Source organism: Acanthochromis polyacanthus, chromosome 2, assembly GCF_021347895.1.
Source record: "Acanthochromis polyacanthus isolate Apoly-LR-REF ecotype Palm Island chromosome 2, KAUST_Apoly_ChrSc, whole genome shotgun sequence".
In the NCBI taxonomy this organism is placed as follows: domain Eukaryota; kingdom Metazoa; phylum Chordata; class Actinopteri; family Pomacentridae; genus Acanthochromis; species Acanthochromis polyacanthus.
Genome location: NC_067114.1, coordinates 10,173,695 through 10,194,840, shown reverse-complemented (window position 1 = coordinate 10,194,840; position 21,146 = coordinate 10,173,695). Strand labels below are relative to the sequence as shown.

The window sequence follows — 21,146 nt, the reverse complement described above, 5'->3', positions numbered from 1 at the left end:
TTAAGAACTAGGACCATTAAATGCTTGGATAGCAAAATGAACTTTTCATTCCCCTCTCCTCCTCCCTCCTTTGCTTTAAAGTCTCTATTCAGGCAGCAGAGGGAGTCTATTGAACACGGCCATCAATACAATGCACTCTAAAATTCATCACCGAAACAAACAATTGCTGCTTTGATTAAATTAAAGAACACATGTCCAAATAGGAGATGTAAAAAGAGCCAGACAAGGTCAAAAAGATGTGGAGGTTTTATAAAATGGAGCAAGATAAAAACACACACAATTTATTTCAATCCCGTGTGTGTGTGTGTGTGTGTGTGTTTTACACAATTTATTTAACAATGCATGAACAAGAAAAGGCATTTTTTAAAAATAAAACACACACACACAAAATCTCTTCAACCATCATAAGGGCAACATTAGTTCAATTTTTTGACTAGATAACAATAATGAAAAAAGATAAAACTACATTGTGATAATCTGTTAGTGTCTCTTGATAATACTCCTAAGAGTGTCGACATATCTTCTGGAATCTAAGCTGATGCTGATAAGGGGATCAGCACTTGGGAAGATGAACATTACAAGGAGAAATATGTGGACTTGATTTCAATTTATAATTTCCATTTGATGTTGGCAATCATTACGGTCCACACACTGTAATAAATTATAATAATTTCACACAAAAATTAAATTACTGGGTACCTTGCATTGGAGAGATTTTTTTGGGTACCCCGCAATTTAACTGTCAGATCTAAACTTGCCTGCTAATCAATGCTCGAAAACATTCACATTTATTCATCTATGTTAAATTAATAGATGTGTGAAGAAAACGTGGAGAACTGTGATCATGGCAGTTCAGTGTGATTTAGTAAATTAATGGGTGTCTGACTCTGCAAGGACAAAAAGAGGCTAATAGGATCCACATGAATGCATTACAATTTGCAGTGAAGCCAAGTGTCTGCTATAGACATTGAAACTTTATTTCATAAACGCCGGACAGCCGCAATGCACTACAGAGACTGAACTGTAGATTGGGAGCTTAAAGAAACACAAATTACATGAATATGTTGGATGATATACTGCTCTTTGGGTAATACAGCATACTGTAAATGCTGTGTTACTGTAAATTTTGCTACTGTGCGTCTCTCTGTGTGTGAATGTCCTCTACGTGCATATATATTTTTGGGGGGGAAGCGAAACTAAACTCACAAGGAGGGTATTATTAATGTGCACTTCTGCAATTTTCATTTTTTCATTTCCAACTAGTAATTAAAGTTGTTTATTGAATCTCACAGCCAACTTTGTTTACTAAGAATCCAGAGTTCAAGATTTACACATACAGCTTACTGGAATGTAAGAGCAAAGGTCACTATTTTTAGATTATGTTATTTGCTCTTTGAGAGAGAGAAAAAGGGGCAGCTATGCACCCAAGAAAAAACTCTTTATGTGGGCATTGCTGTGGCCATCATATCAGAGTTAACGTCTTAACAATTCGATCAACACAGCTACTGAGAAATAAAATGCACTGAAGTGTTGTAAAAAACTAATTCTGGTACACTTTAGTATTATGATTCTTGTTTTGCCGCTGGATAAAGAAATCACGAAGTAACCATAGTGCTCGTAAAGGTTAAGCATTCCAATTCCTAGAAAGTCCCCATTCATTTGCCCACATCTAAGTGTCTCAATGTGCTGTTGTTCAAGTTCAGCAACAATAGAAGCTGTATTTTTCTTTTCAATCGGCCCATTCCCTTTCTGTGGGATACAGAGCCATAGGGACAGCAACCTGCTGGGCAAAGATGGAGAAATTTGCTTCTCATGAGAGACTGAGCTCATTGGTCCAGCTCACAACGGGGCAGCTAACAACAGGCTTACAGTATTGACTTTGTTGAGCAAAGTGCCACCCACTCCGAAAAAAAAAATGACAAAGGAGGATGGAGGAAGATGAGCTGTGCAGTAGAATAAAAATGATTATATGAATCTAATGTATTACTTTTCTTTTTCCAATGCTGTGCTGAATGGAAGAACAAAAAGTCAGCTCCAACAAATCTTTAATTCTATTTTTAAATAATAACACCAGCCCATTGATTGAAATCCAAGATGTGCAATTGATGATGTAGTGTCATCAATTGCATATTAACCACTGTTCCATCGCAATCTTAAAAATTATACTGGAGGTACTTCTAAAGAGAGATGATTATCATCATTGGCACTCAGGCTTTGCAATGCAATAAAACACATTTCTATTCATCTCTTGTGACATTTTCATCACATCCTCCTTGTGCATGTAATGTTATTGAACAAGGAGAAAGAGGGGGAAAAAAGCATTGAGTAGGAGGAAACCTATGTTTCATCATCCCTGATTAAATAGTCTCTTTGTTCAGAAGGCAGCACATCAAAGTTTGGTGTAAGAAATTCGTGATCGCTGTTTGGGAAAAAACAATGCAAATATGTTAATAGGCTGCATCTACGCAAGTTGTCATGTTTGGTTGTGTCAAGGCGGATCTCCTAGCTGGATTGCTGACGTACCTGTGACTTACAGAACAAGCCTGAAATGTGCTATGAAATCATTAGCGGGCCACAGAGGCTGTCTGTGCCCAGGGTGTGAGTTACACTCGCACTATTTTGATCCTTGGTCAGATGACACCGGTTCTTTTGTCAAGTTATGTGTGGAGAATGCTTGAGAGCTGAATGCCACAGCTAGGACAGTGATACTTAGCTCGCTCACAAGTCTCCCAGTGTAACCCTACTGCCGGCATTCACACACACACACACACACACACACACAGTTTTCGTTTTTCTATACAGGTGGGGACTTACCATTGACTCCCATTCATATCTAACTCCTAACCCTTACCCTAACCCTAACCTTAACCATCACCAAATCAATGCCTAACCCTAAACAAACGTTTTTGCACTTTTACATTTTTTATTAACAACAATATGGCCAAGAAAACGGTGTTGCCACCCGTGGGGACCTCATTTTAGGTCCCCACCGTAAGACAAGTCCCCACCTTTATAGCAAACAGTCAGGTCAAAGTCCCCACCGGTATAGCAGAAACAAGTACACACACACACACACACACACACACATGCAGCAGGACACATGTGCCCTCACTCTGCCCCACATCCCATTGTGGAGGAGCCCCTGTTCTTCCCTTTTCTAACTGCCTCAGCCCCTCCTCCTCCTCCTCCTCGTTCTTGACTATGTGAAATTTGCACATGATCCTCTTTAGGTTCGTTTTAACTGCAAAACCAGGCTGTTATCGCCCATACCAGGGCTTCATGGCCCAATGACAAATATAGAAACATTAATGGCTTCTGCCGTCTTGTGTGTCAGCATTTCACCATCTCTGTGTCCCTTCAAAACTGCGGTGTCACATTAAACAGTCAGGCCATCACAAACTGTTGCTAATTTAATCACCTAGTCACTCACATATGACACATATATAAAGAAATGTACTCTTTTTTTGCTAACAACAAAAAGCAGTATTTTCCCGAAATCTTTCAAATTTCTACCAAATAAGCAGTGATGTCACTCACCCTGCGGTTTTGCGCTGTTCGTTATAAATGCAGTTGACGAGGCATACCTATAACCAGCGTGTGGGTGTGTGAGCATGTAAAGACAAACAAGCCTCTGTGCAATCCTGGCTGCGATTTGTCTCTCAGAGACACTCGTTTCCTCCTATCAAGGGGTTCCTGTGCAGCCAGTAAGCCAGGATCACAATGGGAGTTTTGTGCTGCATGGGTGCAGGGGGACACGCTCAACAGCTGAAACCCGGGAAGATGGCCCCTGGAATGCTCCACAGCAGTTGCTACTGTTGACTAATCGGAATATGAGAACTGGGGAAGGTGATCTTGAATGCAAAGAATGGCACATTGAAGAAGCAGCTGCTTGTTTTGTCATCTGAATGACCAAGACAGCAGAAAGGGTTCCCGTTTTGAAAGGGGCAACAAAATCTGTATCTTAGCTTGTGTAAAGTGAGACCTGTGTTGGCCTCCGGTGCCCTATGGGGACGCGCCTGTTATGTGAGGGCTCTGTTTTGGAACAGATAGTAAATACATAATTCAGCAGTGGACCAGGCAACTCTGAGCTGCCTGTTTCCCCCATGCAGCCACTCCATTTAGCAGTGGGCTCTGATCTCAGCCTGGCAGAGGGGCAACTTTGTCGCTGGAGAATAAGAAAAGGCTGGGAGACAAAATTCATAGGAGGGGGAAAAATGTTGATTTGGACCAGATAGGGGTGAGAGATTGATAGGGAAAAACATAAAAAAGGCAGGAAGAATATCAAGGGAAAAGATGGGATAAGAGAAAAAGCAAAGGGAAGAGGATGAGAAAGCAAGAATAGGGAGGAGCAAGGGGCCGAGCATCTTTTTTTGTGAAAGTTCACATGTCAGGCTGGCAGGCTGCCCGCAGCATACAGCCGAAAAATCTATTTAACGTCTGCTTCACAGGGTGACAAGAGGGTTGATTGGCAGAGAGCAGAGAGCCACTTTTGATCATGTGTCCTAACAAGCGATTCCAGCTCATGTCTCCTCAGCCTGAACAGATCTACATTACCTATTCAAACAAAAGTGACAGACCAGAGCACTGCTCCGCTGAGCTGGTGCGCCACGCCACAGGCCAAGAGCGAACACACATACACGCACACACGCGTAGGAGGGCCCCCACTGACCCATGCAGTATAAGCAAGCATGTACACACGCACACACACACACACACAACTACTACTGGCGATGTGATCAAATACATTACTTGTGTCAAGATAAGGAGCTCGCTGGAATTACGATGATTATTAAAGCGGTGGGAGCATTGTATACAGGGGAGATGCTTGATTGATCTTTGGCCTGCATGTGTGTCTTGCCAGGTGGGTCGTGGCCCTTACACCGTCCGCTATTATGCCACAGTCAGTCAGAGAGAGCGCAGAGCTATGTGTGAAGAATGCCTCAAAATCTGCAACCAAGGCAACTGGATTTCCATCCCTCATTGCATATGCATAGAGTCAGAGGCTCATGCTCAGATCATTATAACAAAGATTCCTATTAATTAGGTGGGATAAAGCAGAACCAGATGACATGGCAGCTGGGATGAGACGAGATGGGAGAAGGGCGGGAACCGAAAGAGGAGGGGAGAAAGTGCATCAGTCTGTTTTTTTGTGGCGAGAGAAGGTCTATTTTTTTTTAAAGGGGTGGTGTGATGCATAGTAGAGATTGTATGTCATAAACCTTTCAAATCTTCTTAATTCTGCATTTAAACTGAATAGGTTTCCAAATATAAATCTATTGACGCTATCACCTGCAGCCAATTTCCCATTGAGCCTCCATGTAGAGTCAGAAGGGGCTGTGACACTGACAGGGGACAGTGTTACAACAGAGTCAAGAGTTCATCAGCGCTAATCAGACCACAGGCTTCGAGCTGATGCTATTCTCTTCCAGAGCTTTCACCCATCCCTGAATCTCATTACATGGCGTGCTGTAATAGAGGATAATGACCTGGGGCTACTCGCACAATGCTGATCACTCCCCCACACTCAACCTACTGCGCTGTCATTATACAGTGATAATACACAATGTCGCCAGGGGGATTACACTTACAAATAGAGTAGAGGTGATAAAGGCAGAGGGAAAAGGAAGACGAACCAAGTGGCAACGCACAACCATATACAGTTCTAATGTGTATCTCTATGCGTGAACACAATTAGTCCAGTGGCACACCCTGCTGTGCTGCTTTATGTCACGAGCAATGGTTGGGTTACCTGCTGCTGTAATAGGGGAACTCTTTTCTCAGTAGCCATTAAATGTCCTCCGACCTGAGATTATAAGGCAGTTGCAGTTTGGTTGGTGGTACGACTCCCTTTTGCTGAGCTAATTAGCCATGACTCTGTCAAAGGGCTCCAGGTGTTGAGAAATCTACTCGACCGCATATTGTATTCACTCTGTCTGCTCTACAAAGGCTGTAGTCTTATGGAACAGTGTGCAATACATTTAATATATTTGACCAGTTCTATGTCTGCTTGCCAGTTTTTCAAGCAAAATAAGTCAACAAAGGTTTAGGTTACTGATATTTACCGATTATTCCGATTATATGTGAAAAGCCTCCACTATCAAATGTCATGAGTTCATACCTATTCACAGTGCTTTTCTCAACAACATCCAAAAAGCTGAGCCCATAGTAGACTGTGATTCTGGAAATCACAGCTATTATAATCAGCAAAAGCAAAAACACTAAGTAAAACAAATAAGAAGCAATGGAAATATTTTTTAACATAGGCATTTTCCTCATACTAGTTTAAATTTTTCTCAAAAATATTGATTGAGAGCACCCAATTCTGTTGTTTTCCCTTTTTTTCTCTAATCTATATACCCCGTATTTAGACAATTACCTTATTCATTAGATCAGAAAGAAGGAATGCGATTGCCTCTGTTCCAGCGTGTCACTAAACTGCACAAAGATGGCAAAAGACACATAACTGCATCCAGTTCAGTGCTGGTTGTTCTGGCAAGGACTCAACAACTAGATACTGAGCCCAAGAAAATCCCTAAAAGCTAAGATGGGAGGCTGAAACCCAATTACCCGTCCTTGTCTTGGGGACGATCATAAAGACTCAACACACAAGTATTTCTGTGTTGACTTGCGCAGTATTGATTCATACTTTAGTGCATTATATAAAACTGTTCTAATTGCACGTGAATCAAATCAAGGTCACCTTGGCTTTTTATAATGGTGGCTATTTTTCTTTTTACCCTAATACTTTATACTGACATTTTTAACTCTTGACAAGTGCTGTCTGGAGACTTATCCATAAATAATGCATTTACAATACCTAGTAAATAAACATGGGGCACAATCGTTAGCCCTGCTGGCAACTGGGCCTAATAGAGCTTTTACAGCAAAGGTGACTATTCAGCTAAATGCAGTGCTCACTGCTGGGAGGACATTTTCATTCATTAGCACAGTCACAAGCACTTAAAGCACTTTAAGGACCAGAAATGGAGAGTAAGGGTAGAAGGATAGAGAGGGTGAAAGGGTATAAATATATGGAGATGGAGGGATGAAGGAATGATGCCTTGGGTCTGGAGCACTGTCTCTATTGTTTTAATGTTTATAAGACATCGAGGTAAAAAAAAGGATTTTTAAAAAAAATGAAAACATACAATATTAATGGAAAACTCTATGTTGCCACCTATTAATTTAGGTATTTCCTTTATCTGCCTATGCCTACTTAATTGTCAGTTTACCAAAATCTTCAAAACAGGATTATAACTTAGTCTTAACTATTCAGATACTGTATTTTTTGTTATGTTTGCTGTCAAGATGCGACTTTGAGAATGCTGCCACTTCGACAATACAGTAGCAGATCTTGCAGCATAAAACTCTGAAACACGCAGTAGTAAGAAGCACATCTAATGGAGACTGTAAACAATATAGGAACCATGTCCAGGATACTTTTCTGCCCAAAGCTTCCACCAGTGTTAACATCACTTTAAAGTGGGATTTCATGTTCCATATATGAGCAATGTACTGTGCAAAGCATGTAGCACACACCATTTGTTTTCCCTTTACACTCGAGGTCAGTGCATTTACCCAAAAGGACAATGAACTGTGTTGACCAGACGAGGAAACCCACAGAAGAATGGTAGCAGATGGTGGAGTCTCTGAGGATGTCAGCGATCCCAACAAGGCAGGCACCAAAGAAGCAGAATTAGACACAACAGTTGTCGTGCGTAGATAAGCGATATATTTAGCTCGTCATCTATTGCTTGCTTGTGGTACATTAGCAGCATCATTAAGACAACAAATGGCTTCTCCAACATTCTTGTATGTTCTTTAATAGGTTAATCCTGCCCTTTTCATTTCCAACCGTGTCTCTCTCTCCATAGACAAAGACATCAGATTATGATTTCTCAGAGGTTTCTGTGAGGTTTTCCTCATGCAGCTTCTAAGAGTCCCTCTCCCTCCATTTTACAGTAATCACTGATCATCACCACTGAAGCTGCCTCAAGTGCTCTCGAGAACAGAGTATCTCTCACTTCTTGCAGCTTGGGGACAGCGCACTGAACTTTGTGAGCCTCTTGTCTTCTGGTGTGTTCCACGCTCAGAAACTAATTTCCTCCAACAAGGGAGTTTATTTTGGTGGTGAAGATACACAGCGCATGAGGCAGACCAAGTCACTATTATTAACAGGAGATTAAAACAGCTGTATGGCACTCAAAAGCACCCTCTCCTCCCTGCGCTAACATACGGCCCTGGATTACAAGCTGCACTTGACCATTTAAATTACTGCAACAACCAGCCTTCACCAGCTGGGGCTCATTACCATAATGCCCGCTGTCACTGCCGAGAGCACTGACAATCTTGCCCTGAAAATCAACTTCAAGACAGAAGACACATATGAAATAAATTCTACCTGAGGGTGAAACAAAGAAGTAGTAGGTGAACCACTTTTCTTTTTCTTTTTTTTTTCTTTTTTTACAGCAGCTGCCTTGTTTTTCTTGTATGAATGAGAAATTGTCCTGTACGGTGCTGTAAAGTGCATTATTGCGTCCCGGGATCAACTCCAGATTTAAGCCTATTGCCAAAAAAAGCAACATGAGTGTTAACGAGTGCTAATATTCATATATGTTGATTTAGCAGAAAACTAGCATTTGCGAAAAAGACCCATGGATCTTGGGAAAATATGAAAACTCCTCACATTGCAAGATTAATATGTCTAATTAATTAAGATCAGCTTCTGCTTTAAGATTTTATTAATTATCTGTCTTTTTAAATAGCCAATCTTAGTGGTCGTTACCTAATAAAAACCTCTCGATTGCAGTATAAATCATTAAACATCCCAGGTCATTTTTGTTTATTGTTTCCTCACATCTTAACCATTTTTGGTAATTTCCATCTATTTAAATTATCCAAAAGTGTCATTTTTCAAAAAGATCTCTATTTTTTTATTTATTTTTTGGTCTTCAATGGAATATAGATCAATTGTTTTCTCATACGTTATCAAAATGACCATACAAATAATAAGTCCCATATCAGGATGTGGTGAAAAGATTTTCTGGTGAGGGGTCTGTGATGCTCCAATACGAAGATCGCCAAACGAACACTTAAAAAATAAGTGGTAAATTATTTTTAGGCTAACAGAGGTCTAATTTATTCGTCTGATGAAGTGCTTAAGCAAAGAGCTCCCCAGACACTAAATGAGACACATGCATTCCCAAGGGGGTTTAACATTTGATTGGATGTAGTTATATTACTACAGCCCTAATTAAGAAGGGGGATGTGTTTCAGCAGCTCTTTCAAATATTTGTTTTTCCGCCATACTCTTGATAGACTGCAGGCTGTAGGAGGGAGAGCCAAGCAGGGTGAAACGGGTGCAGATATGACAGACTTAACAGTGTTATCACAGAAAACAAAAATCTTTTTCTTTGTGTCCAATTGTAAGGAAGTAATAAAACAAAACAAAAATCTTCATGGTGTGTTGAATAATATAAATTAATTAGGTACACGAACCAGGTACAAATCATCGAGAGGGGTTTAGGGGTTGTTTGTGGCACAACTTTGATGAATAACTGCGCAGAGTGAAAAGTGTTCTCTGTGTAGCAAAATAAAAAGAGGTAATGTTCCTGGCATCAGGTCAGCACTATGAGTTTTATAGTCAAAGAGTTTTCCTTGGCATGGAAGAAGACCACACTTATGCTGAGGTGCACTGCCACACAGTCTTTGTCACATTGGAAGAGGTTCAGAACAAACTGGAAACACTGTAACGTCAGTATTCCCAGCCTGTGTGTGCCCGCAGGAGTGTACGAGACGGAGAGATACAAGAGAAAAGAGACAGACATTCAGGAAGCAAGAAAATTAGAAAAAAGAAGGAGGGAAAATTGGGGAAGATCAGGAAGAAGGTATTCCGACGCCCATACCCCAAACACACACAGACAGAGAGGGAGTCATACCGTCTTGCTCTGTCTTTGTCATCTCCTCCAGCTTCTTCTGCTTCAGCGTGTCCACTACGTCTGCCAGGCTTCCTTTGCGGCGCTCCGGAGTTCCAAACGCTGATCCGCTCAGCAGGTCACTTCGCTCCCGGGCCCCCTCCTCAGGCTTGTGTGGGGAAGTGGAATTGTTCCGGAAGGAGTACAGGGAACATACTTTATTGCTGTCAGATTCCTGTAAGACAAACAAAAGTTGGGAGGGGAGGCAACAAGGGATGGGATTTGTATTAAATGATGAGGGTGTTTCTGTGTTCTGTCAGGGCTCCATTGAGCTTGTCTGACATTTCTTGTTTTTTTTTCCTCTTTTTGCGTTCGAACGCAGTGATTGCTAGGTTTTTGCAGCTCGGGGCCGATTTGGCCATATCAAATGGCTCCTCTCTGGCTTTCATACAGCGGCTTCTGTATTTTCAACAGTGCTTACTGCTCTGGTAAATGAAATATGACAAGTGAAAAATTGAGATGAAATGATGAGGTACACTTTCATAGGGCATATCCATAATGTGCTCGGGCTTTACTTTTCATCTGCAGAGACTACACAGAGAAACCTCCCAACTGTAATCTCTCAAATTGCTGTTGAGTGTGCATTTGTGTTAGGGTGACTGCTGTGTAATTTGTTCATTTTCTAGTGGAGACCTATTCTCAGCTGAGTGCCTTGAGCCGTCGTAAATCTGTGTCCTGTCTCAAGCTGTTGTTGTTTTTCAGTCCCACCTGTGTATGGTTTAGTATTTAACTAAGGGTCCTGTCTCTGGCTGACTGGCTGAGTGCTCCCTGTGCACAAACAGAGACATAAAGGAAAAGGGGGAGAAGAATGAGGGAGGGCTTGAAGGGGAATGAGAGAGGAAGAGAATACTCTGCACATGGGAGTGTATCGTCAGCACACAGACCGTGGCTGAGGGTTGCGTCTGACAGAAGGTGGTGTTAATTATAGTTTGTGAAGTCTGAGAAAGCAGAAGGTAGCTAAGCAGCCAGGAGTTGCAGCCTTTAACGGGGGAACAGTTATCTCTGGTTTAAACTTTGGCCCACGAAGTGATGAGAATAAACATGACACACATCTGTATCCAACACATACAGCACGCCTGTCATAGAAATGCGAGCTTTAATCAACACAAGTGTGATAACAGAGTGTATTACAGCGTGGTTCAATGATACTACCACGTCTAGAGCCGCTGACAATCCTAAATAAAAAGTCAGGAATGCGGTAAACCGGGCAGAAATGTTGACAGTGCCAATTTCTCATCCCTGTGTGGCATGTTGAGCTCGAGGCAGAGTTGCAGCGGTGTGTAGGGTGGTCTGGTACCAAGCGCCAGGGTGGCACGACCGACCGGCCTGCTCTGCACCTCCCAGCTCTGTGTTGGATGATTATGCAGTGTGGCAGAGACAGTGGAGAGTGCTTGAGGGGAGTGGGGCAGTGCCGGGTTAATCAGCTGGCGTGGGTTCAGGGCACAGCCCACACAGACACATGGCACAGTGGTGGAGTCAGGTAATCAGGCAACTCTCATTCCTTCCACCTTATGTCTTCCCCTTGTCTTTTCTCTATATCTCTGCTGCCACCCTCCATTTTGCATTTCCTCTTTTGCTCATTTTGTCTTTTTTTTTGCATCCTTCCTCCCACTTGTACTTTTAACCTGCACCATTATTCCTTTTAAATAGCTTCTTTCTGAGGGAAAAAAAACATCACACATCAATGGCGACTGTTCTGACACAAGATCAAGGCTACTGATGGCGAAAATATAGAAATGCTCAGACATTTAACTTTTGACATTAGGGATTGCCGTCATCCGCCCATTCATAATGTGATGCACTCAAATCAGACCACAACCTGTATAACCCTATGATCTTTCCTACGTTGATGGCTGCTAGTCTTGTTTACTTCTATAAAAGATCTGTTATTTTCACCTATGCTTTCTATTAGGGTGTTGACGCTGCTACAGTAAACCAATCCATTCCAGTCCCTCCCTGTTGTTCATTCGCTTAACCTGTTGTGGTACAATAGGGAAGTTTTCAGCAACAACAGAATTTAATGCATTTAATAATGTCATTTTGTGTCATTCAGTGACATTTTGCTGCTATTTTTTGGCACTTTATGAACATGTATTTACAGGTATACCAGTATTATAGCATTTACACTTTTAATGAAGTATTATTGTGGTCCACATCTTAAAATTAGCTAAAATCCTGCTGCTGATATCCATAATTTTCCACAGTGGAAGAGACCTTCATGAGTATTTTGCTTGTCAGTTATCTAGCGTGCACACCCCAGCATTATGAGTAGCAGGCTGCTACAGAGGCTGCTCATGTGTCTAAGTGTGTGCGCCTGTTCACGTGTGTGTTGTGCTGCAATGCTGAGGTGTTGAGGGTCTCGGTGGCCAACTGCGGAGCTACTTCAGAGGCCCTCTGGGTCTCTTTACCATGGACCCGTCTGTCACATACAACCACCTGCCTCCTGTGCCTATAGCTCACAAGTGCTTGTGCTCTTCTTCGCTCGGCTCACATCAAAGCAGCTCTGCACTTACAATGTATTACAATGTACAGCGTCTGGGGTCTCGCTGCAGCTGTAGCATGAACACAACGAGTCAAACAACACGCATGCATCGAAGATTTTAGCATCAAGATTTCAGTGAAAGCCAAAGGCAGCAGATAAGGCTGCATTCCATTCCAGCTGCCGTGATGTAATTTCATGTGCTATTCACATTACTCAAAGAAGAGTTAGAGATCCTCTCTTTAACCTAATAGATCTGGGTTTAGTGTTTGCCAGAGCTGCATATCTGAAGATCCCAGAATCCCTGGATTTTCCCAGCATTAAGGAACTATGGGGATGTCAGCTGAGCTTCTTGGTGCAAGAATGCTCAATCTGGATCTTATCCTACGTAAGAGTGTACAGTAAGACAGTAGTCCTGTTTTGCTTGTCTTTAAAAAAAGGTCTTCATCTCTTATGCCCCACAACAGATCAGAAGATCAGAGTACTTTCTTTTATTCCATTTCTGCCACAGACATGCAGATTCAGACTGAAACGGGTTTAGAGTTTAAACTGCACAAGTCTGGGAAAGTTTAGCAAACTTTCATCAGAAGACATTCACTTAATTCTCAGTTGGATTCTCTGACAGCTATACTTCTCTTTATTACTGTTCTGTAAAATTCATTTTACAACTGGGGTGTCATCTTAGTCTATTCTACCAAAGAGAAAGTCACAGTGGTTTTAATGTGAACAAGCTGCTGGTGTTAAATTTTGAGTTTTTTTATTCTCAGCAGCACCACAAATCAGTGATAATGTATCTTGTTACATGAATATAACTAGCAAAAAAACACTGAATGTAGGAAATTAGCTTAAATCGCTGGGGTAAAAATTTCACCTTTCCTGCAAGTACTAGGCTTTTTTTTTTCATTAGTTCTATGCATGCATGTCTCACCATGCGCTGCTGGGCTGACACCAGGCTGTCCCAGTCACTCTCTGGTGGTACACTGCTGAGAGGCTGCATTTCATCAGGGGCTTTTCCATGGAGCAGACTGTGCAGGGGCAGCTGTGGTGTGCCGTGGGCCTCGGCACTCTCCTCTTTCTCCCAAGACAAGTGCTCCTGACTCATGGCATCATCTCCATCAACCACAGAGGCAAAAGGAGACGTGGCTTGCTTGGAAGACATGACTCTGCTGTGGAGCAACGAGACAAAAATGGAAAATACAGGATATAAGAAAAGGAAATTACAACTTGTATGGAAGGCTGCTTCCTTTAATATTTCATGAATGGCTGGCCTTTATGTTCAAATGATTTTCCTGTAAACCTGTAACTGGGATTATAAGTGTTGCACCTGAGCAGAAAGCGCTGAATGAACTGAGGGCTCCACCTGACTGTCACCTGCTGCTGCTCTGGCCTGCAGAGTTTGGAGCAGGCCATGGGGTCCCTAATCCTTTGTTTAATGCAGATGGATGACTTGATCTAGGGCTGGAATTGTGCCTGTTTGGGATCTGGCCCAAACCCCAAGACAGATACTCAAGCAGCAGGTCAGTCAGGAAGTGAAGTGAATGCACATAAAAAGGAAAAGCCTAACAAATATGTTAACTCCAGGTACAAGGAGATGTAAAACAAGGTTGCTTTTTCGTCTGATTTTCATTCACTAAACTAACTAAAAAAATCTCCTTTATCTGTCAAATTGATTTGGGTTTGTCCTTCAAACATCTTAACTATTTAATCATTTTGCTTGTGTGATTTGATTTCACTCCAAGGCAGTCAGTGACAAACAAAAGCCAGCCTCGTCTTCTTTTGTTTCGATGCGTCAAATTAGGGAATTTTGCTGTGACATGTTCCCCCAGGCCAATAAATCCTATTTAAGCAGCTTAAAAACCAAAAGCTAACAGGATGACTAAATTCACAAATCTGTCACATGCTTTCATGAATATTGCAGTGAAGAGTACACTTCACATATCAGGTGCAAAGAAAACTCATGTTAATTCTAATTTCTCTTTTTTTCCTTTCCTTTTTACAACGCAACTCTTTTTTTTTGGTACAGAATTTATACAACCAGTTCCACTTTTTCTCACAATTAATGAGGCTGCACTCATGCTGTGTGTTACAATGAATGAAATTAAACACTGTGCCAGCAAATCTAATTATGCATTTGGTATTAAATTAAAAAGGGGATAATATGGCCTTCCTACTGATGTGAAGTGGAGAGAAGGAGCTGGAGCATATTTAACTCCTAATCTGCGTTTCCCTGCGCCTGTTTATTTTTCCCAACTACAGGACATTGACTGTTAAAACTGACTGCTTAGGGCTCAGTCTCTCCTCTGGTAGATGAGCATATGCAAGTCTGTGCATGAGAGGAAGACCAAAGAATAATTTGGGGTGTGAAGTTATGCGTTTGTTGTTTGTTTGTGACAAAATACTCAAGGTACTTGTAGTACATTTCATCACTGATCACCATCTGCCCCGTTCTCCTGCTCTATCCACAGGGGTCACTGTGGCAGCACTTTAGCTCCACCCTCAGCTTGCTGGGGTTTGTAAAGGCAGGGGGGTGGCGAAGGGTTGGGGAAGGTTTGGGGACCGAGGGGGGGCTCTCAAGGTTGAGTCGGGCTGTGGTGCGATAGTGTCCTTGCACTTTCTGTTGCAAGCCAGGCACCGAGAGATAGCTACAGATAGGTTGCATTTAAGAAAGGATTTTACCAACAAGGCCTTTTGGGTCTAACAGTTCTTGGTCTTTTTCAAGGTAGTCTGTCAAATGAGATGTATTGTGCGAGTACACACAACGCTGAGTTTGTTTTTGTTTGTGGATATTGTCGGCAGCATTTATACGTCGACTTTCAAAAACAGGCTTCTTAAAATTGTTAGAAAAGTAAAAATGAGAAAGAGAATACGACAAACTAGAAGAGTAAAAAGCATGAACTCATGCGGTTTAGATGGATGGACACAGTAATATTTGCAGCTCCGTATTAAATAGTTAAAATAACAGGAAAAGTTGTAGTTGGAGCAGACCTTTAGATCTTTTGGACATTGATTCTAGATATGTAACACCGAGAAATTAAAGGCTCTGTCACCATGTTTTATTTAAACCCTCAAAAAAAAAGAGAAAAAGTAAGCACACCAACCCCAGAAGATTTGAGAGATCTGGAAGGAATTAATGCCAGAGCAAATCAGACATAATTCTGGTTTATGAAAGTACAACAGTCTCTATGCATCGCTGCACTCTCTCTCGCTCTCTCGTTCTCACTTACAGTCACTCGCACACAGACACAGATCAGGCTGGCCACTGAATGACGACCTAAACAATGGTAGCCTAAGTTAATCTCTTGTGTCTCAGCAGCTGTACAAACAAACCCACTAAGTCAGGTAGACGGCAGGACAGGAGTGTGGACCCGTGCCTGCCTCCTGCCCGCCTCCCGCCTGTCTATCTGCCTCCCCTCTTTTCGCCTCTGTGCCTAGAAGTGTTGTCGGCTGTGTCTTTAGGAGGACTCAGCCCCCAATTTTAATCAGCCATTAAATTGTTTCCTGCAATTACATCAAATAGAAAATGAGCTCAAAATTGTTAATTGAAAATCAAGAGTCAGAGCAAAGTTCAGAGCATGCATGTAACGGTAACTATAGACAGGGCAGTTGTAGGGTTGGCGTGTGCATCTGTGTGTGTGTTAGGGAGTAGGCCAAGCGCATGGATTCTGACATATTTTTTATTCATGCATCCAAAAAGCTCAAGCCCGAAGCGCAACAAGCACCTCATCCTCAATGGAGTGTGAGAGCGAAACAAAGCACTGCTTTTGTATTACACAGTAAATCAAGTGGTATTATTTTACCACTAAAATATTCAGTCTCTCAGGCACTTTTACTTTGGTCTCCAGTCATCAGTCAAACTGCTGAGGCGTGAGCGAGAGAAGGGGATATAGAGAGAGAGGGAGAGAGAAAAGAAGAGAGGGAGCAGTGGAGACTCCATCCTCCTGTAACATGTGTCTACAGCAATCTTGTTAAAGAATGCAACAGATCTGCAGCAGGCTCCATAACAGTATTTGTCAGCAGGAGTTAATAATTTATTAGTAGTGCTGGGAGGGCTGCGCTCAGGCAGCTAAAGAGTGTGGAGAAGCCCTTCTGCCCCACCCCCACCCCTGACAAGCCCCATACAATACTACCTCATATTATTGAAAGGGAAAAGGGGGAAGCGTGGCGGTAATTCTCTGAAAATATCTCAGGGCAGCCATACGGTATTTTATTCCTCATATTTGGAGTGGGGATCACACAGCGCTGTGATCTAAAGGGGAACGTGTGCAATAGATCAGCGTAGACACAACAAAGACATTTGATGGGGCGCAAAACAGAGAGCAGGATTCAGCTGAATGTGGGTAGCATGTGGAATTTGATCATATTTTCTGATAGAATAACACTGTTTACACCCTCGGCCTCCGTGCTTGCAAAATAAAATCAGCAAAACAGCCCTGTTTGTATAACTACAGTGTATTCTTGAAATAACTTTACTCGCATTAATAATTAAATCAGTTTCTCTGGAAAACAGGCCCAAAATGTGCTTTTACATACTAAACAGGGAGAATATGGTGAACTGAAAAGGTGGTAGCTGATAAATTCTTAACAAGCTGCCCTTCCTCGCGCTTGATTACACGGTAATGAAAGAAAAGTAATCAATAAGTGTATGATCCACTGCCGTCTTTCTCAAAGACAAAGCCCCAGTCACTTTGAAGACTTGAGACTGAGATGAGGGAGGGTCAAATAGAAAAGAGACCTGGTCTATATATAGCTGACAATATTACGCACATTTGAAGGATTAGGACTTAAGTTCCCTGGCCGTGGGCTCATATGGCCTGGAATGCTTTGAGTCATGAATTGTTCCCCGAGATAATGTTTCATCATCGTGCAAAACAACCTCTGCTTAATTGGTAAGTATTAGAGGAGTGTTGTGCGCGGCTCATCTTGGGGGTCTTGTGACCGCCGGGCATGTGTCCTCAGCTATCCCATTTCCTCTTTCATCATAAAAGGGTCTAACTGACTTTCACCCACGGTATCTGCTCTGTCACAGTGTTTACCTTTTATAGACAATAGTGATAAGTAACTCCACACCGCCTCCCCCACCACCCCATCTCGCCCACGTCTGTCTCACTGCTGATGTCTTGCACCTTCAACTTATGATCGTAGGTCCCAACAGAGGACATTACACACTCTTCTTTCACGTGTTATCAGCAAAACCAAGGAGAGAAAAACAAATAAATTATTTAAAATGAAGGCCTTTTTTTTTTTTTTTTTTTTAAAGTGATGGAACAGCAGACAATGACAGATAAAGGTACTTATACATTTCCACATTAGCATGCATTCTTGTAGCTGATCTAGTATTCAAACCTAAAAAAATATGCAAAATATGTTGGTTTATTTAAGTAAATAAATGTTCAACCTTCAGGCATAAAAAAGAACATGCGGCTGAGGTGTGTTGGATTACATGAGATCTTTTAACAAAACCAATTAGAGGTGCTATGACGTCTGTGATTTCTTACTGTTATTTTATTGCACTCCATTAAATGTGCATCAAACTACACCAATAATACATCAAATACAGAGAGACTTAATCTTTTAAAGTGAGGTGAAAATAGAGAAAAACAATAGCGTGGCCGCCTCAGACCGTGTGTGTGCATATGTGTGTGAGAGAGAAAAAGTAGGATAGAGGGAAAATCATCTGTGTGTTTCCCTTCAGGGCTTCCTCCTGTTCTAACAGGTGTCATGGTAGGGTTCCTCTGGGTTCTTCACCTGCCATAATGAGATATTACTACCTGACAGCTCCCAGCTGGAGGAGCATTGACACGGAATCCACCGTTTAGCACAATTAAATTATCACCCTCCATTGTGATTGTGCCATGCTGTGCAGCAGCCAGGTTTCTGGGTACATAATCAACTCATAATACGGGCTGTACACTGCACACAGTTAGTCTCTTTTTCACACACACACACAGTTTGCATACTCACACACGTTTGCCTGTTGTATAGTTCTGACACATTTCTTTAAAGCGTCACTGAGACACAAATTTATTTTAAATCTTGTGAACCTTAGCTGACAAAAATAATGATATTAAAATATAGTAAATAATTGGGGAAATACAGATTTTCCAACTAGGTGCCTAACACAGAACAGAGGTTGGAGAGTTGCCTAAATTAATTTGTTTAAATTGTTCCTCCATTATTGTTGACCTTCCCCTGCAAAAAGTCAACTCAATTACGACGGCACTTCATCCTCACTTCACATTCTCTCCTGATGCCTTCTCTATTAGAAACTGCCACTGTTACCACAGCTAAAATCCACACTCAAATGATCGCCACCCAGAGCAAATTAAGCCAGCCACCTGAAGTGCACACTTTACATATTGAGCAGAGCATTGATAATTACTTTGCAGGGTAAATTATTTGCAATAATATGCTGCTAGAGGAACTGCCTTGTATCTCACTTTAAACACTTGTGCAGCTGCCATGACAGCGAGGTTGGTGTCCTTGCCCCCCGCGCAAGGCAAGGCAGATGCAGGTGTGAGAGTGCTTAAGTGTCCCTGTCTGTCTACTCGGGAAGGGTCGATGAGCACTCACACACTGAATCCCTCCTCTACCTCCTCCTTCCTATCCTCCTCCTTCATTCCCCTGTGCCATTGGCCCTTTTCCTGATCCCAGGACACAAGCTCAGAGCTGGATGGCATAACAGCCTCTCAGTTCCCCAGGACACACACAAGTTCACTCAGGCGTATGCTTTCACAAATGAAGGATAGCCATCCAACAAAATTCACTATTGGCCTTTTTTCTGGACTTGCATCATAGCAGAAACTATCCATGAGAGGAGGAGTCAGTGTAGGTGTTATGAGTCAACCACTTAGGGAAATGCACGCACCAGAAGACACCGACAGTAGCAAGACGACAACTTCAGCAGTCTCCTTCACGAGCCAAACAAGAAAAACATGTTTTTTTCCCCTTCTTTATTCTAGGCCTGCTGGGGGATGGAGTTCCCAAAGAGCCCTCTGTTGCTGCTGCTACACTTAAGCAAACCTCACAGTGAGTCGAGCCATCAACCAACACAACCCTATTTGCTGAGCAACAGTGGAGCTTTGTGGCTTGCCTCATAGTTGACAGTAAGTTATGAGCCCTTTGTGAGCAGGAGAAGGAAAACAGAGATTGGAATTTGGCAGGAACATAATAATACAGAATTCTTCTGTTCATGGAACCTGAAATTTTCATGGAAACAATCGAGCATTGTTGAAAGAAAGAAAAGCAAGGGTGACAGATGAAATATAGAGAGGGGCCCCCTTTTTGTAAAACATTAAACAAAGCACTATTCAGGCCAGGTCCATTCTGTCATTTATAAAGATAACTTCTTCTGTGCACTAGAGAATGCACTTCAACAAATCCAGTGTAACATCTCTCACAGTTGCCAGAAAAGTGAGTTGAAGGGCTGAATCAGGGTGCCAAACAGGAATGAATGGATGCTTCCCATGTCACCAAAGAGATGCACAATAAGTTTATAGGGAACATACAAATCTCAAAAGGGAGAAGATAAAAAGAGGAAAGCATTAAAAGCACTACAATTGTAGATGTTTGGCCAAATCCTCAAGGACAGCAGCTAATTATAATGGGGCAATTTTACAGAGGAAAGCATGGGCACTGGTGACTGTGAATGTTTTATGAAAGTAGGGGGGTTATTGTACTGTGGCAGGAGAACTACGGACCGCGGTCATTGGTCTTACCACCATGAGGTCATCTTTGTTCAGTGCCAAACTGAAGCAGAACTGAGGTTGGTACAACTGCCGTTGGTTTGTACATCTGGAATGTCAACACACAGTGGCCCACTTTCTCAGACCAAATTGGCAATTTTGCAATTTCTACAGAAAGAAAAGCAGTTTTGTTCTCTTTTATTCTCATCTCATAAATGGATTTCTGTAGCTTGGTGGGGGAAGTGAGGAAATTACCTTTAACACTGTTGTAATTAAGCTGCGCTATTCTTATTCTGGGGATGGGAGGACAACAGCATATTAGCTACAGTTGGACCCACCTCTGATTCTTTAGCTTTTTTCCCCCTCTTTCTGCTATTCTTTTTCTCTTTCTGAATAAATTAATGGCATTCATTGGGAACTCTCACACAAGGGAAAGTAATGTGTCTCCCTTTACGAACCAGGCTTCTTTTCCTTCTTTGTCTTTGGGCCCTTGTGTTTTTTAAGGACTGCGAGAAGAAGGGCCGGGATGGAATTGGGGAGGGTAGAGCGTAGCCACGTTTCATGTGACACGTCAATTGGAAAATCAAAACAGGGGTAGTTCATTTGCTCCACCCAGATGAGGCCATCTAGCAGAGCTATGATGAATAGGGGTCAGGCAAGCCACACCTCAAAGATTTATGATTAAGGCTTATTATGTTGGGAAACTGACATTGATTGCTGATTTAAACCACTGAAACCAATTAATTTGCCAGTGCTGAATAGAAAGCATGGTCAACAGTGTGTGTCATTCTGACAGGTTGGAAGGGAAGAAGCCGAGCAAAAGTGAAGGACTAAATGAACGGCTGGCACCCAGCTCTGTTTGGAGGTGGTTAAAAGTTACCACGTGTGATTGACAGCTGATACAGAAAAAAGGGAGAGACCAGAGAAAAATGAGATCTGAAGAGCAAAACCAGAAACCCCAGCCACTGATCTGAGTAATTGCCCAAAAATTTGGTTCACAGAAGACACGTA

General features: G+C 42.1%; 1 protein-coding gene across 10 annotated transcripts in view; it reads right to left on the bottom strand.

Moving 5' to 3' along the window:
• Nucleotides 1-21,146, bottom strand: part of sox6 (SRY-box transcription factor 6) — a 135,267-nt gene that overhangs the window by 74,068 nt on the left and 40,053 nt on the right. For 9 of the 10 annotated variants that reach the window (XM_051944874.1, XM_051944876.1, XM_051944873.1 and 6 more), the window contains 2 exons: nt 13,382-13,619; nt 9,939-10,149 (listed from right to left, as the gene is read on the bottom strand). In XM_051944874.1, coding sequence (XP_051800834.1) covers nt 9,939-10,149; nt 13,382-13,619 — 449 coding nt within the window. The remainder of the gene's footprint in view (nt 1-9,938; nt 10,150-13,381; nt 13,620-21,146) is intronic. The other variant, XM_051944875.1, reaches the window with a different exon arrangement.